This window comes from Typopeltis vanoorti, chromosome 10 (assembly GCF_054136105.1).
Source record: "Typopeltis vanoorti isolate ZY-2024b chromosome 10, IOZ_Tvanoo_1.0, whole genome shotgun sequence".
NCBI classification, from domain to species: Eukaryota; Metazoa; Arthropoda; class Arachnida; order Uropygi; family Thelyphonidae; genus Typopeltis; species Typopeltis vanoorti.
This window is the reverse complement of record NC_143558.1, coordinates 32,938,572-32,956,706: the sequence shown is the minus strand read 5'-3', so window position 1 is coordinate 32,956,706 and position 18,135 is coordinate 32,938,572. Positions and strand designations below refer to the sequence as shown.

At 32.5% G+C, this 18,135-nt stretch overlaps 1 protein-coding gene across 1 annotated transcript in view; it reads left to right on the top strand.

Moving 5' to 3' along the window:
* hppy (MAP4K3-like protein hppy) overlaps positions 1 to 18,135 on the top strand; it is a 452,362-nt gene that overhangs the window by 397,522 nt on the left and 36,705 nt on the right. Inside the window, exons 25-27 of the mRNA XM_090399556.1 lie at positions 1,919 to 2,085; positions 5,909 to 6,001; positions 8,102 to 8,228. Of these exons, the coding sequence (XP_090255682.1) occupies positions 1,919 to 2,085; positions 5,909 to 6,001; positions 8,102 to 8,228 (387 nt within the window). The remainder of the gene's footprint in view (positions 1 to 1,918; positions 2,086 to 5,908; positions 6,002 to 8,101; positions 8,229 to 18,135) is intronic.

Genomic DNA, 18,135 nt, shown 5'->3' with positions numbered 1-18,135 from the left:
CAATGGTATAGAGTTATTCACACATATTTTAATTCTTCATGCTTCTTTTTATCACAAATTCGAAATACACTTTCTTCCATTTCTGTTAATCAATTTCTCTAAAAGGGGCTAGAATATGTAAGAGTACTTATCTACACTATCTCAGGATTTTCTCCATCCTTCCTTCATACGAAATTCTGGCTGCCTTGGTTCTGCTGCCACGTGGGAATCACGTGCTCTCCCTGAATTGGGCACTGGGTTTCTTTGCTAAGGATTTACGTCAATGCTTTTCCTCATCGACGGCCTACGTTCGATCTTGCCGTGTTCAGTGGCGGTGCCATGCTGGAATTTCTCGAAGGCCAGCTCTTAAAGATAAGAACTGAACCACGATGATCACTCGAAGCACATGGTGAGAATACAGGAACAAACAAAACGGGGGGTTTTCAACTCTGTATTACAGGTTTTATACGCTCCCTACGAGCACCACCTTTCTGAGATTGTCTTCGCCCTTCCGATTCGTCCCCGACTGGATGATTTCATCGTTCCTCATACGGACCTTTCCAATTCTGGAATGTATGCGTTTTGATGTTTTCAACTCTGTGTTGCAGGTTTTATATGCTCCCTATGAGCACCACCTTTCCGAGATTGTTTTTGCCCTTCTGATTCATCCCCGACTGGGTGATTTCATCGTTCCTCATACAGACCTTTCCAATTCTGGGAATGCATTTTGATGTTTTCTTAGAGGTAGCACTCATGGGCGCTTACGCTGCTTTTGTAGCATTAGGGCGACCTTTGCCCCTTCTTGCCGAATTATTGGCATTCTTTCACGTGTAGAAAAATCACTTATAATTACTCTTACATTTGCCCTTTTTGTTGACTTACAGTTACATTTAATATATAGATACATTAACTTCATTAAATAGTTCTTATTTTAATTTGCAAGTTGTTATTTCTTTTAAAACATAGTTAAATTGTGCCAAAATGATAAGTATGCTTATTCAGTGGAAAATTTCTGTTAGACTCTGGAAAGGTGATGTCATTTAGAATGAGGTCGCCCATTTCAGATCTAACACAGTATCTTTCTTATCTGTTGTATGTTGCTGTAAGATTAGAATCGAATAACCTTGAGTGGTAGTGAAGCGTTAATGTTCTCCCTTAAGTAGCTATATGTGAATGAATATCAAATGATTACATTATAAATAATATTTGTTTGCTCACAAGCATAGAATGCATATTATTTACATTATTTTAAATAACCTAGATGATATATGCTTTGAGGGGACAATTTAATATTCTCCTTTAAGCAATTAAATAGCAAATGTATGTAGATGAATGAATGAGTATCAAATGAATATTATTTATATTGTTTAAAACAATATCGCATGTAAGTCATTCAAAATATCCAACTAATCATATTTACTCTAATCTGCTGAGTTAATAGATCAAACTGATCAAATCTGAAAATATTTAATTTCCTTTCAGTTCCTGAATCCAGTAATTCTTTTGGTTACTTTCTCTTAAACTTGCTCAAGGAGTGAATGCTTCTCAAGGATTTTAGTTAACACATATATCGGTTACATGTTGTAATTATGTACTTTAATTATTGATGTTGAAAGTTTTTTTCACTTGTTTTTGTAGTTGGTTATACTATAAATTAAGGATGCCAATAAATTATATTCTTGGTTTCATCCTTTGTCCAAGTGTAAGTAAACAAAGTTTACATGTGAATTCACTTCACAACTGGGCTATTTTTATATAGAGGCTAATGATTTCACAAGTGCCATGGCATTTGAATAATTATATAAGCATTTGATGGCAAGTTTTTTTAATACAATTTCTGTAAGTTATAAAGTGAATATTTGGTTAACACAATTATTTCACATTCACCTCTGTCAGTGACATGATATAGCTATATAGTATTGCTCTTTTGCTTACTTAGGTATGATCGAGGTTATCTAAAATTAGACATGATTAACTTGAATTCTACTGCCAGTTGGTTTGGGGAAGACGTGGAAGGAACTGATACAATAGTCCCTCGTCATGAATATCTCAATATTGTTAGTGTAACTCAACTTGAAAAGGATACAATTCTGGTCTGCTATGATAGTAAGTAACAGTTTTAACATGCTCATATATAAGTAAATCTGTTTTTGTTGCTTAGAGTAATGTATTCTTTTTTTGATAATTTAAATACAAAGTAAGCAAAGTGCTAATAAATAATAATAATAACATAGAAGACAACCTCAATATCCCAACATCAAAGAGGCTATGATGGTTATCCAATCATAAGGCATTCTCAACAGAAACCATGGAATGATTTTATGTGACATTTGGAAGTCACTTATTAAATCTTTCAACACGTGTCAGGCTTTAAATTTTCTGCCAGCTTCCATGCCCCACGTGTTGCTGTTTTTTTTTACTTTTGTATAATGGTTACTACATTTTCAGTTTTAGTTATGTAATGGTTCATGTGTACTGGTTATTATATATTTTTTTGCTCTTCATAACCCAGAAGAAGCCAACTAGCATATGTGGTGAAACTGGTAGGTTTATCTATATTACATCCTATTAAACCCAATGTTAATTATCATTTGCCACACAGGTATTTGTCATTTAGTTGGAGAGATCTAGATTTGAATCTTTTCCAGCATAATTTCTTTTACAACAAGATAAAAAATAAATATCACATTGAAAAGGAGTGTGTGTACACACACACATATATATATATTTGTATGCAGATTGACTCGCTTTATGAACATGTTTAGAAATTTTAATGACTTAAACACCAAGATAATTAAGAATAAAAGTTTAATACGGACACAACTAGTTTCGTTGATAAGCCAACTTTGTCAGATGTCAAAGTACAAAGATATATATACACAAAAAAGACCGACAGAAACATTACACACTTGCAACAACAACAACAGAGCTGTCAAAAAAACTACAGTTAACTTCAAATTGGAGTCCGTGCTTCAGTTCTAGATACATTTATACGCGTGCGTGTGATCTCGCGAGAACGCCACCACTGAACAGCAGAGCTATGTGAATCTGGCAAATTGTAGCTAACATTGTTATTCATGTTGGTAGAATCGAGGGTGATTTCTTTTGACTCCAGAATACGTCTTTCGAGTTCATCATAACATTTGTGAATATTAGAAGTTTGATTCCAGCCTATTTGGTGTTGGCGGCCTTCATCAGAGTTTACAGAGAACAAGACGTGGCTGGCGAGGGCACTGGTAAAACCAAATCAAACTTCTAATACTCACAAATGTTATGATGTATTTGAAAGATTTATTCTAGAGTCAAAAAAAAATCGCCCTCAATTCTGCCCACATGAATTCGCCCTCGATTCTACCTTAGCTACAATTTGCCAGATTCGCATAACTCTGCTGTTCAGTGCCGGCATTCTCGCGAGATCACACACATGCATATAAATGAGGCAGTGATAAGTAGCTAGAACTGAAGCACGGACTCCAATTTGAAAGTTAACTGTAGTTTTTTTTGACAGCTCTGTTGTAATTATGTAATGTTTCTGTGGGTCTTTTTTGTGTATATATCTTTGTACTTTGACACCTAACACAGTTGGCTTACCAACGAAACTAGTTGTGTCTGTATTAAACTTTTATTCTTAATTATCTCGGTGTTTAAGTCATTAAAATTTCTGAACACACACACATGGTCACTCCTTGACTTATGACCACATATAGTATGTGGTCATAAGTATTGTACAAAAGGCAAACTGTGCAGACTAAGTTAGACATAATGTACCAATTTTTAAAGAAACCCAATCTTGCCATCCTCAGAACACTTGGTTGCTGATGTTGTTGTTGTTACCCTCTCTTGTTTCTTCTGATAAATCATCCAATTAATAAAATAGTAACTCTTTGGAGAATACTGTTGCTCCATGTGTTTCCAGTGAGTATTTTAGTGTTGAGTGCACAGAAGCATGGTACAGTAGTGTGTGTGTGTATATATAACAATTTTATGTTATCTGTATATTGTATTATTTCACTATTAATGTAAATTAGTTTTAAACAAATAAACAGGCCTACACATTTTAGCATTCAGGCATGTTATTTGTTAAATGCCTTATGTTAATATTCTTTTAGTTCATTCCAACTTATTACCTTTTTGACTTTAATGGAATTCCTGTTGTAAGTTGAGGACCGACTAGATATGAAAGTTTTTTTTTAAGTCATCTTTAAGAGGTAGACTGTAGATTCAAATACAAAAGTCTTTTTTTGGAGAAAAGTGAAAGAATTTGAAAACATGAGTGAAATTTGAAAATACCAGTGGCAAAATCTGAATATAACATTGATTGGTTCAGCCAGGAAAGTCTATGGTGAAGTTCTGTACAGAAACTGAAAAATCTGACTCAAGGAGTAAAGAGGTAGTTGTGGAAATGAAGAAATCAGAAAATTCTTTGTTAGTAGTCAGAATGTACTCCTAGAGCACACAAAGAAAACTGTACAAAAGCTACATTATATGTAAATTTTCCCCCCTTATCAATAAAATCTCCTCCTGGTTACCATTCATGAAACAGTCCTCTCTCTCTTTCTCCCCCCCCCCTCTTTCCCTCCTTGGTGTTTACCAGGTTCCTTTATCCAAGTGTAAGCAAACAAAGTTTGCACCTGAAAATATCTTCAGCACTGAGGTAAGGTGGTACAATACTTTGGCAACTCGCAGCAAAGGTGGACTAAGCTCTCATCACTCCTTGTCTCAGTATCTCCCATAATGCTTGGTCCACCTTTGCTGCGAGTTGCGAAAGTGTTGTACCACTTTATCTCAGTCCTGAAGATATTTTCAGGCACAAACTTTGTTTGCTTACACTTGGATAAAGGATTAAACTAAATTTATTACAGTCTAACCAAGTGCAAAATAAACTTCCAACATCTTTCTCTAAATCCAGAGTAATTTAATAATAAGGTGGTATACCTGTTGGCAACTCATATAGGTAAATATGACCTCTCCTATTGCTTCTGCCTTAGTATCACCACTTCTGGGTGTGCCTTCCACTGACGAGACCTCAATAAAGGTCCAAACCGGTCTGGGTAGTGGCCCTTACCTTAATGCATAGCATTATACATGTCTGCAAGGAGATGTACTTTGCATTATTGGAGATACTGAGACAAGGAGTGATGAGAGCTTGGTCCACCTTTGCTGCGAGTTGCCAAAGTGTTGTATCACCTCAGTCCTGAAGATATTTTCAGGTACAAACTTTGTTTGCTTACACGTGGATAAAGGATTAAACTAAATTTATTATATTTCATTGTGATTGCCTCTACTCCTTTGGACAAGACGATGTTTGGTCAAAAAACAACTACAAGAACGCTAGTCTTATACCAACAACAGTAGACTTCTAAAATCTGGCCTTGCACAGCACAGAGTGGATACTAATCACAATATCCTCTGGTCTATATCTGGTTCTAATCTGAGCACCTAAAAAGCATCCTTTCTCTGCTTGACTTAAAAATCTTGCATGATTTTAAGCATTTCCAGTTAAATAAAAAGTGTATTTAATTAACTAAACTTTTTGTACTAAGAAGCCAGAAATTGAATTTCAGAAAATTCAGTTTTTGTCCTTAATAGGCCAAAGAATTCCCTATACCATTATGATCATCCATTGAGAAATTTAAAGGATGGTAAAATGTGGATAAAGTGTCCATAAGGTTTCCTTCTATAAATTTCACTATTAAATAGCACATCGTTAAATATTAATTATTTAAAAGATTTAATTATTTATCTTCTTGGGAATATATTATGGGCATTAGCCCATAATATATTCCTATAAGAAATTTTCCATGGCAGAAACAATTGTGAAATTTATTTTGGTGAACAACAGTCTGCAGTTCATTGCTTCTAAATTGTTATATTTGGCAAGTATTTTTTATTTTAGGTCATGAGAATATTGTCTGCTTTGTATTTTCAGATCTAGTAAAAGTGGTAAACCTGCAGGGAAAACTAAAATCTAGCCGCCACCAACCAGCAGAGCTACATTTTGATTTTCCTGTAGAATCAATTGGTAAGTATTTACAGATATGTATGTAAATTTGCATACCATGAAAAATAATAATGGAAATACTTACACTTTCCACTTGAAATAATAGCAAAATTTTCAAGATGGATTTGATCGAGTTAATGAGGATTAACATTAAATGTAATATTAAATAATAGCAAAATTTTCAAGATGGATTTGATCGCGTTAATGAGGATTAAGATTAAAATTAAAACATTACTATTAATGTTTTTTTAAAATAAAATAAAAAAATTCACATTTGACATCCGTAGATGCCATTATGGTCACTGCCGTACTTCAAATGGTTTTGGCAATGATGTCTTCTGCTAGAATAAGTGGTAGGGTCGCAGATTCCCTTTCCACACAAAGTTTGTAGTATAATCACAAACATCCATGCCCACGGCAGGATTCGAACCCGCAGCCTCTTGGCTGGAGAGTGGACACACTAACCACTCGGCCAACCAGGTCGAGTGATTGGCAAATTTATTAATGTTTAAATCTTTTTAATACTTGAAAAATATCCATCCAGTAATACAATTTTATTACTTTAACAAAGATTTCAAAACAGCATGAATAATATCATGCTATTAAGTGAATGAATCAGTGGGTAGCTGACCGATTCATAAATTACAATGCTTATTCCATTTCCATGGGCTAAGAAGCTGAAATTTTGCACAGAATTAACATCTGTTTAAAACTGATGGAGGAAATCCTCAAAATGTGAGATTTTGCTTTTAACTTTTTAACTCCCTTTAACTTTGCTAAATTATCACATGACAAGTTAGTAATTAAACTGGAATAGAATGGGCTGGATAATAGATTAGTACATTGGTTAGGTGATCGATTGTCTGCTATGAAAGTTGTATATGGAGAGAGAGAGGGGCAGCATTCTGAAAGGGGATAATTACAAGTGGTGTGACCTAGAAGTCTATGATCTGGCTGCCGATTTTTAACTTATATGTTAAGTGATATTGGGAAAGGCTTAAGTGGTAATATGCAAGTGTTTATAAATAATACAAAGTTGAGAGAACTATAAGGAATGAAGCAGATATTGTGGCTTTATAGAAGGATTTGAGTAAACTGTGTGAATAGAACAGATGAGTAGAGTTGCTAAAGTAAAGTTTCTGGTTATAAAATTTTTTAAAGCAGGGATAGGTTGCAGATTATATAACTTATTAGGATATCTTGCAGGAGGTGGAGGGGATAAGGGATCTGGAGGTAATTGATAGACAAGACTCAAAAATTTGGATGGTGTATTGCTGAATTTTTGGTGGCATTACAACATATTATGGCAATGATGCAGAGAACATTGATATGTAGAAGTAAGCAGGTTAGGATTCTCTTGTATAACATCTTGATCATGCCACATATGGATTACTGTGCACATTTGGTTGCCTGGTTTTCATGGGGGATGAAGATAAAGAGAGCCTAGACATGATTGAACCATTTAAGTTAGTGAGGAGTTGTTACCAGATTAATGGGAGGGGGGGATTCATGGAGTGAGAGAAACTGGTTAAAATTCATTCTAGAAGCTGTGTAAGGAGGAGTGTGAGAGTAAAGAGTTAGTGTTTGGAATGGAGAGTGGTTGTGAGTGGAATGTATTATCTAAGAGGTGAGTGGATTTTAGGTGCAGCTATGATGAGCTATGTATTTCACAGTGGTACTTCCTATACATTTAGTCTTTTGACTCTGTAGTAGTCTGATAACAATGATAATAATAACTTGTGAATGCTCAAAGACATCAGAATATAATTTTTTCCACAATTGAATAGGGCTTAAGGAAAGCATATGCTAACTTAAGTTCATTAATGAATTTCCCAAAATATTTTGCATGCTTGAGAGTTGCTTAGAATTTTTTTTTTTTTTTTTCTATATATAGCCTCCAAAAGCATTATTTCTTAACTCTAAACAGTCTTTGTCAACAGCTAGTCAAAGTGTGAGAGATTGTCTTTGATTGGGGAAGGGGGTGGAGTGGCAAAGAACTCTCACAGCCATAGTTATAACTGAAGGCTGCAGAGATGGAGCCCTCTAATTTTAACATTAAAACCTATATTAATATTTTTAATTCTGTTATCTTATAAAAATTTACTGTATTTAAATGTTTAGTGTGCCTAGCAGATAGTGTATTGGCATTTCACAAACATGGAATGCAAGGTCGAAGCTTCAAAAATAATGAAGTGGTACAAGAAATTAGTGACAGTACAAGGATATTCAGGATGTTGGGCTCGGACAGGTGAGTAAACTTTGGTTGAAATAGAAAGTAAAATATTTAGTAATTTACATTATAATACATTTCTTATGTAATTAGAAGATTAATATGACTTTAAATTTGATACTCTGATAATTCTCACATAGTGAAGTGAAAAAAATTTCTTTGAATTATAGCACTGATTATTCTTCAAACATGCATTTAATAAAAAAATATTAAATACTTCCTCTGTTTTAAAAATATTTTATATTATATGCTCCTCATAAAAAACTTGAACTCTTTTCTTCATTATATTCATAAATAGCATTGTACTTGGTTTAATTATATACAAGAATTTTTAGGTCTTCTTAATCAGGGTTGAGCCAAATGTGTTGGAAAAAAGAAGATAGATTTTTTAATTTTCTGCAAATCTCAAGACCTTTTTTTAAGCTTCTGTGTATGATTAATTATTTTATAACTAGAAATATGTTAATACATATATTATGCTTTGAGCCTTCTTAGCTCAGTCCCTGTTAAAAGTGTCATTTGTTTGGAAAGACTTTAGTTCTAATCCCATGTAGGATGTGAAGAACTTTTCAGATGAAGGTGAGTTATCTGGCTTCACATGGAAGTGGCAGCGTTTTTATCCCACAAAACAAGAGAACCAGTCAGAAGGACAATTACAGGCATAGCAGACAATGCAGATATAATTAACCACCCTATCATAAGCAATAATCAGCTTTCTAAGTAGTCAAGTTACTCCATCATAAACAGGTTGAGCCTAACATGAAGGGAAAGATAAGATAATATATGTAATATAGATACTTTATAAAGGAGAGAAGAACCTTGGAAGGCTCATTCTTGATGCAGTTATATTGAAATTGCTGTATTTATTGTGATTATACTCAGTGGTGAGCTATGGAAATTTTAACAAAAGGCTTGCATCGTTGAGCAAAAAAAAAAAGTTGCATTTCACACGAAAACTTTTATTAATACAACTCGTGTACAAATTCCAATCAAAAAGTATGAGAGGACAATCAACCTCTAAAGGCTATCATTTTTAAACAAATATTTCATGATCTAAAAATGAAATATTTGCACGCACACAATCAACTATGTTAATTTATCTTACATAAGAAAAAAAACATTTTTTAACTATCAAAATATAATAAGAATGAAATCTTTTATAATCTTTCATAAAACATTTGATTGACTACTGGTTTTACCATATGATTGGCTACCAGAAGAGTAAAGGGTAACGATGGCGTATGCGCTTATTTTATTTTCAAACTTGGATGCATTCGTTATAGAGGAGTTGAAACAAAATGTCGCTTAATATGTTTGGAAAAAAAAAAATTTTTTTTTGAAAAAAATAAAAAAGTAAACAAAGAGACTCACATATTTGAGAAAAAATTAACAAAGGGCTCTCACGAGCCCCTTATAGCTCATCACTGATTATACTGTAATTTAATTATAATAAACCTGTAAAATTATTGCTTAAATAATGTGTTCAAAGGTATACATCAGTTTCCTTGCTATTGTTTACTCGAAAAGGCTTTCATTTGAATCCCATCATAAATATGAGGAATTTTTAGGTCTTCTTAATCAGGATTGAGCCAAATGTGTTGGAAAAAGGTAATAGATTTTTTAATTTTCTGCAAAACAGGCAAACAAAATTCTTGGAGAAGTACTTATACAGGCATGCATGTATGAAATTTTTTCTTTAATAGGAAAAAAGTTATTTAAGAAGTTCTCCATTTGATTATAGACAATCATAGCTAGAGAAAATTTTGTATATTGAATAATGTGTTGTATTTCTTCATATTTAGCAAAATTGGGAGAGCAGAAAAAAAATTAAAAGAAAGTAAATACAATTTAATCTGTTGTCCAGTCTACTTTTTACTCTTAGTCAAATCAGAATGCTTTTTTGCCATAAAATATCACAGTAAAAAAAATTCAAAATGTGTTTCAAATTTTGAGTTTTTTAATGTAGCATTTTATGGTAAAAAGGGGCAAAATTTGAAACAAAGAAAATGAAGCTCACTAAAAAGTTTCTCTATTTAAATTTATTATAAAGCATTTGTTTACATTTACCTATAAAAAAAAAGAAGGAAAAAAAAAAGTAAACTTTGTTTTCAAAAAGAAAAGCATATGGTGAATTAAGAACTTGTCTGGTTTCAGCAAATTCATAGGGCAGCTTCAGTTGGCCTTCCAAATGAGTGTCACTTAACACTAATCTCAGGCACATTTGATCAGAAATCACAATCAGTATGAATATTTTTTATCATGTATCACAGTACTTAATAGAATAAATGTTAAAATGTGACAGTTCTTTTCTTTATTGATATCTGGTGATTAGCATTCATTATTTCAAAATTAGGTGACACTGTTGGAGCAATATCTTTAATTTACATAATTTAAAATAAACCAAAATGATTACTCAACATTTTGACCTTCGTATTTAAGGTCATCATTTGGAGTACACATAGCACACTAAATTATTAATAATATGGTCACCTGTTGACTATACTAACCTGGCCTCTGTTAAAAGTATGTGTGTGTGTGTGTGTGTGTAAACTACATCAGATCTAGAATTCTGTTTTTTATAAGTGATTGGAGAATGGCTTTAAGCCATATTAGCTGCTAATTTAAAAGACACTTTAATGCTTGCAGCATTAGTTGGTATGTTAAGACCTATTAATATAAAAGTATTTGCATCTAAAATAAGGATTGATGTTCTTAGTGTTTAATGTCTCGAGGCATTAAACAGTAAGAGGCACAAAAACTGTCATTAGCATCCTCAGAAATAGAGCAATAACAATTTACTGTGATGAACAGCTTAAGCATGAATCACAAATTATCAGCAAAATTCTTCATGAGGCTACACCTAAAAAAAAAAATAATAAACTTAAAAATTTAGACAGTAAAACCATAACCATTTAAAGAAATATCTAAAAAAAAATAAACAATACCACACAAATACAACTTTACTGTTACTACCTTTATAGTGTCCCCTCCACACACACAAAATTAAAGTTATTCAACTTCTCCAAGAATGTGGCTGTGCCAAATTCACTATACCTATAACTTGCTATATATATATATATATATATATATAGATGAAACAGGATACATGGCTTCAGTCATGGAGTGGGGAGGAATGAAAATGACATAAATTTAATAATTATGGGAAATTGGGCCTTTCTAATTATACCAACAGAATTGATTGGAAAGCCAGCTGTTCCTTGCATCATACCAAAACTTGGCATTAAATAGTAACAACTTAAATCTTTATTTTGGATGCAAATACCTTACATTGATAGGTCTTAGGACACTACCAGAAATGATGCTAGCATCAGAGTAGCATTTTTTTAAACTAGCAGATATGTTATCTGCTAGTTTAAAACACCTTTAAAAAAACTCTAGTTTTGATGCAGTTTCCCACACACAGTGTTTTGTTTGTAAAACAATAGGTGTCGGTACTCATTCTTTGCTAGCAGGAAAAATTGAAAATTAAAAGGATATGAAAAGAAAACTAAATAATTTTTACTTTATATTGTGTAATAATGTTTTTTTTGGAATAAGAACAACAAAAGTATATAACACACAATTTATTTTATATAAAAATAAGTAAATTGTATATGATAATTTTTAATGACAATTTTATGTAGCAAATATATATATATAAAAGTTTTATACACCAAATATCTAACAGCGGATGTAGTGAAAATGTAAATTTCATTAAATAACCCAGATTATTTGCATACTAGGTAAATGCATAAAAAATTACTGAGCATTGCAAATTTCTAAATGTACTGCATTTGTATGGCACATGTCATTTTTAAGAAAGATGCTTGTACACTGTACTATTGTGTACAAGCACCTAAAAAAAAGCACACTGTGTGTGTATATACACACACACATATGCGGGAGTACCTAAAAATAACCAGAATCTGAACTAGCTGCATGCACATTTTCTAGTTATGGATGTTGCCAATAGGCATCGTGAGTTTGCAGTTTTCTGTGCTAGTCTGGCAAGTGGCATCATCCTGTGTGAACTGGTTCATTGTTCAGGCTGCTTTTTTTTATTAGTGTTTACAAGCAAGTTTGGCGATTTTGTGATGGCTGACCACAAGGAACAAAAAGTATGCATACAATTTTGTCTTCTTTTGGGTAAAACTGTAGCTAAAACTATTGTTATGCTTCAACAAACCTTTAATGAGGATGGCACTTTAGGTAAAACAGGACTCTAGGTAGTTTTCCCATTTCAAAAATGGGGACATATCAGTTGAAGACCAACCATAATCTGGCTGACCTTCAACAAGCAGAAATGATGAAAACATCAAAAGGTTTGGCAGGCAATCAAGTTTCTGAAGAGACAAATTTCTCCTGGAGCTTGTGCCAGCAAATTTTAACAGAAGATTTGCAAGTGAAACGTGTGAACACTAAATTTCTACCTCATTTGCTCACAGAGAATGGAGAAAAAAAATAAAATAAAATCATGTAAATATTTGCCATGATTTGAGAGAGCAAGTTCTTAATGCCCATAGATAAAGAAAATCATGAATGGGCAACAAGTCGCTGGAGACCATAAACAGTTTCAGAACTGTTTCCAGCAAGTGGGAAAAAATGTTGGGACAAGTACATTGATTCACATGGAGTACTTTGAAAGAGACTAGAATATGGTATTATAAACTTTAAGAAATTTTTGTAAAAAAAATAATTCTGGTTATTTTTGGGTACCCCCTTGAGTATATCATCATCAAATTCCTACCATGTGTATCCCTTGAGGATACACATGGCAGGAATTTGTACAGGATATGATAGTACTACATGAAAAACTTACATCATTACTAACTTCCTATCTACAATTTTCCTCCAAATCAGTCTGTTACCTGTCCAGACTCCAACATTATCAGTTCTTATATTTCTATTTCGAAAGCACTTTTTACTGTATCAATACACCTACATCACGGTCTTCCTCTGGGTCTTTTTTCTGCCAACCTAGCAGAGAACACTTGTTTTGCTAAACTTTCCTCTCCCATTCTATTTAAGTGACCATATCACCTGAGATTAGCTTTGCTAATGCATTTCTGGATGCTGACAATCTCAATTTTTTCCTAATAGCCTTGTTTTTAATATGATATTGCCATTGATGCCATCTGTTCATGCCTGTAATCTTTCTCAGGACTCTCAAATCTGCAGTCTCTAGTCTTTGGTCAAGTGTTTTACTTCTGACCCAGCTCTCAGATCCATAAGTTAAAACTGGTTTGAACACTGTCTTGTATATAGCTAATTTAGTATTTTGACTAATTTCTCTCTTATTCCATATAAATTTATTCAGTTGACTTCCTACCAGCTTTGTTGATTCTGTTGTCTATTTCCCATCTTCACTAAATATTGTGTCTTATTAGCTGAAATGTTTACTTGTTCTATAGATTCTTCATTCACAATGCACTTGATATTTTCAATGTTTCTGCCTATTTTCATTGTCTTTGTCTTATTATTGCTGACTTTCTATTACAACAGTTATTCAATTTACTAAGGAAATCTTACAGACTTCTAGCGGATTTATTTAGAAGTATAACATTGTCCACATAAAGCAAAGAGCTCAGATTAACATTCCAATTTTGATATTAGGTTTAATACCACTTTCCTTCATAATGTGATCCATGTAGACAATGAATAACAGAGGAGATATTACTAAATCACTTAAGGAATTGAACAATGTAGATAAGAATATAAATTAAATTACACTTTAATAAATATTTCCGATATTTCGGCAACGTCACGTTGCCATTTCCAAAAGGAACTTACAAAAAAAGGCATGTGCACGTAGGCAATACAACACAGTAACTGAGAAAGAAGAGATGAAGTATTGTTCTCCCAAAAGTCCTGATGGTGCCCTCTAGCGGGCTAAGTAGGTGTTCTTGGCTGTTGGGCTGAAAGTCTGCTGATGTAAGCCTCCCAATTTGGGGCATTCGCATACAACCAAATTTGTTGAAGTTTGGAGAGTTTCTTAGGGCTGAGGCTGATTCCATAAATAGTCTTTCGAATTTGTATTTGCTACGGTGTATTACTGTAGCTTTCTTCCACCGTATTTAACGCAACAATCTTTGGCAGCTTTTGTGAAGTCTTCTAAAGTTAATGAAACTAAACCTTTTCCTGTTATGAAAGACAAGAGTGACGATATTGTATGAATGCTGTCAAAGCGGTCGGTAAGTTGCAAAATAATTATGTCGACAACTTCTAAAAATAACCGATTTAGTTCTTGTTCAGCGGTGATAATCATATTCGAATTACTTGATTCACCTGACAACAATTTTAACTTTTTCTGTTTTTCAGTCATTTTAGGTTCAATATGTAGCTCTTGACACTTTTGCTGGCACTCCATGCTAATCGCTTGAAAACCATTGTTTCTGAAATCTTTAAAATAATTTTCTAATCTGTTCAAAAGAGTGGATGTTCATCAAATATCTTGGTCTCTAGTTTGCAGTTGTAAATTTACTGTATTTATCTGCATCAATATTTTTTCCCACATAAATAGCATAAAAACAAATTTATTAGACTAAGATGAAACAAAAGTCCTTTTGCACCACTAATACTATCTGCACCAAAAGATAGATTATATGATATATCAGTAATAATATTTAATACCTCTTTAAATTGTGTTTTTAGTGCAGATACACAATTTAATTTAGAACACCATCGTGTGTCACTATGACCTTTTAAAGTTATTTTTAATGTAGATGTTATTTTTTCTCATTTTCTAGTTGAAAAAACAAAAAAATTAAATACTTTTTGAATTATTCCAAAAAAAATTATCATTTCTAAGTCATTATTTGCAGCCTGAACTCCAACAAGATTAAGCGAATGTGCAGAACAGGGTACAAATGTAGCTAAATTATTAACTTTCATTATGAAAGCCTGCATACCATTGTATTTGCCTAACATATTTGCTGCATTATCATAACTTTGCCCCTTAAATCTTTAACATCAAGTCCGTAATCGTTTAGTTTGTTTAAAATTTCATTAGCAAGTTTCTCTCCTGTCTTTTCTATCAAAGAAATAAAATCTAAAAATTTTTCTTCAGTAATAGCAATTTTGTTGGCAATTTTCACATAACGTATCATCTGCCAAATTTGTTCTTTATGTGCAACATCTGGTGTACTGTCTACTATTATACTGTAATACTTCGCAGTTTTAACATCTTTTATAATATTATTTCTTAATTCGGTAGCTAGTAAAATTAAAAATTCATTTTGAATTTGAGGACTTAAATACGATACTTGTTTTTTGGTTCTTTCACTTAGAGCAAGTTTTAAAGTAGAATCGTAATTATTGATAAGTTGTATTAGATTAAGAAAAATTCCTTTTTTCGAATTTTCAACGCCGTTATCATCATTCTCAATACTTCCTCTTAAAGGCAAATTGTTAGTTGCACAAAACATTAAACATTTTAAATAATTCTAAGAATATGTCGCCATTTTTCTATTTCTTCAGATAATTGTTTTTCTAAATTGTTGTCAAGGCTGCTGGATTTACTTTTCAAATTTTTTTCAAACATTTTCCAGGTCGTATAACTATTAATGGGATCTGTTGATGATTCATGATTTGGAATTCGTGGATTTAATTGTTTCCATTTTGAAAATCCTAATTCTGGTTTACTAAATAAAGATAACTTTTTAGAAAATAGTAAACATGGAAAACAATATAAACTATTTTTATCTTTGCAATAAAGCCACTGTCTGTATTGTTTCTCACCATTTTGTAATTTTCTGTACATCCATTCATTATGAAATGAACGACCGTCTTCTGAAGTTGGATAAATATTACAATTTTTATGTTCAGGGCCATGAAGTACAAGTAGCTTTCTAAAATTAGCAGTACATTCCAATGCATAGGATTATTGAAATCCAAATTTTCGACTTAACATAAAAATTACTGTAAAAAAACTAATGAAGCATTATTTTGAATTTATCATGTGAATAGAAACACAGCTTGACTATCAGCCTAGTGCAGAGAAGCGGGGTATTGTTACTTGAAATAAAATTCGTCACAAGATACACGGAAAGGTGGGAGGTGTTTTATAAAGATATTTTATGCATGAATGTTAGATAATTAATTACTGTCGTATTTTTGCAAATTATCAAAAATATAAAAATATGTCAAAAATATTTTTTATGTCTCTGTCCTTTTAAATTTTTTTAAAAATGTTTTTTAATAATATATTTCACAGTTAAAAATCTCAATTTTTGGGCTGTGTAAAATTAGTGTCTATGGCCAGGGCCACATTGACCATAGCCTCACTACACCTCTGACTATGAGAGCTCTACTCCAATCATCCAGAACTCGTCCCTCCATGCAGGCCTTCTGAACTATGCAGTGCAGCCACTGTAAGAGTTTTATACCTCCATACTTGAGCATTTCTGGTTGAATATCATCTACTCCTGCTGCCTTTCCACATATCAGGACTTTGGTGGCTTTTCCTACTTCAAGTATGAACATGTATTCTTGACTGTATCACTGTGCTACCACTGCTGCTTGTTTCATTTAGCAGTTTTTCAAAGTAATTACTTCATACTTCAAGGATATCTTTTTCTCCCGTTTTCTTGTCACCTTTATCATCTCTAATTCCTTTTACAGCTCTTTCCTCCATTTCTGAGCTTCTTCAACAACCTCCAGAATATCTTTCCACTTTCTTGTTATTTATTTTCTATGTTCTTACCAAAGTCTTCCCATGACACACACACACACACACACACACACACACACACACACATATATATATATATATATATATACAGGTAACCCTCATATAACACAGTTTTGATATAACATGGTCTACAAATTATAGTGACCCTTTATCTTTTCATATATTTTTCAGCACACAACTTAAAAATCAAATTTTATCATCATTAAATTTCCACATGTAGTTATAAGTAGCGAATTTATAAATAGGGGAAATACCTTTTAGCAGGTATATCAGTTGTTTACAGTATAAAGTGTTTATTGTTGAAATAATCTTTGTTTTCTTCAATAAAGTGTCTTTGTTTTCTAAGTGTGTTAATATCAAGCTGAGCACCTTATTTTCTGGTGAGTTACAATATGTGATGCTTTTTTATATAAAAAATTTATTTTTATACTAATGGCCACTTAGAGGGCTTTTGCAATATTGTTGAAAACGAAATTAGTGAGTTAATTGATTAAAAAATAGATTTAAATGAGGAGGAACTGGTACAATTAATAGATGACGTCAATCCAAGTGGCAGGGGAAGTTCTGCTGAAGATTCTGATTGTGATGAATCCATTAATGAATTCAATTTAAAGAAATTAGCAGAAGGATTGTACTTGGCAAGAAAGTTAAGAAGTTATTTTATTGATAATGATCCCTCGATGGAGCACTCTGAAAAATTCACGAGACAATTGGATATTTGTTTAGCTCCGTATTATAAACTTAATAAAAAATTGCAGCAGAGTGGTAAGCAAGGTTTTATTACTGACTTCTTGATAACTAAACCAGCCGAAGTATGTAATGAGAATTATACAAATGATGTCTACGAGATTTCAAGTGATGACGATGTCCGCCCACTTGTAAATAAAGAACATCTACAAAATGTTAGTTTTGAAGACAGTAATTAAAATATGCACTTTATTTTATTTTGCCTAAAACATTTATGTATTATGTGCAAAGAATTTACGTACAATTTGTAATTTTTATAAGTTTATACTATGTGTTTGTTTCATAATTTATGTTTTCTTAACTTAAATGAATTACCTGAATTAAATAAAAAAAAATTTTTATTGGATATGTCATTGTTGTTTACATAATTTAAAAAAAAAAAAACGATTTCAGAACATAACCCTACTTTCTCTGTGATCTAAGTCTTGCATAATGTGATTTATATAATGCAGCATTTCTGTGGAACCTAATATCCATGTTACATGAGGG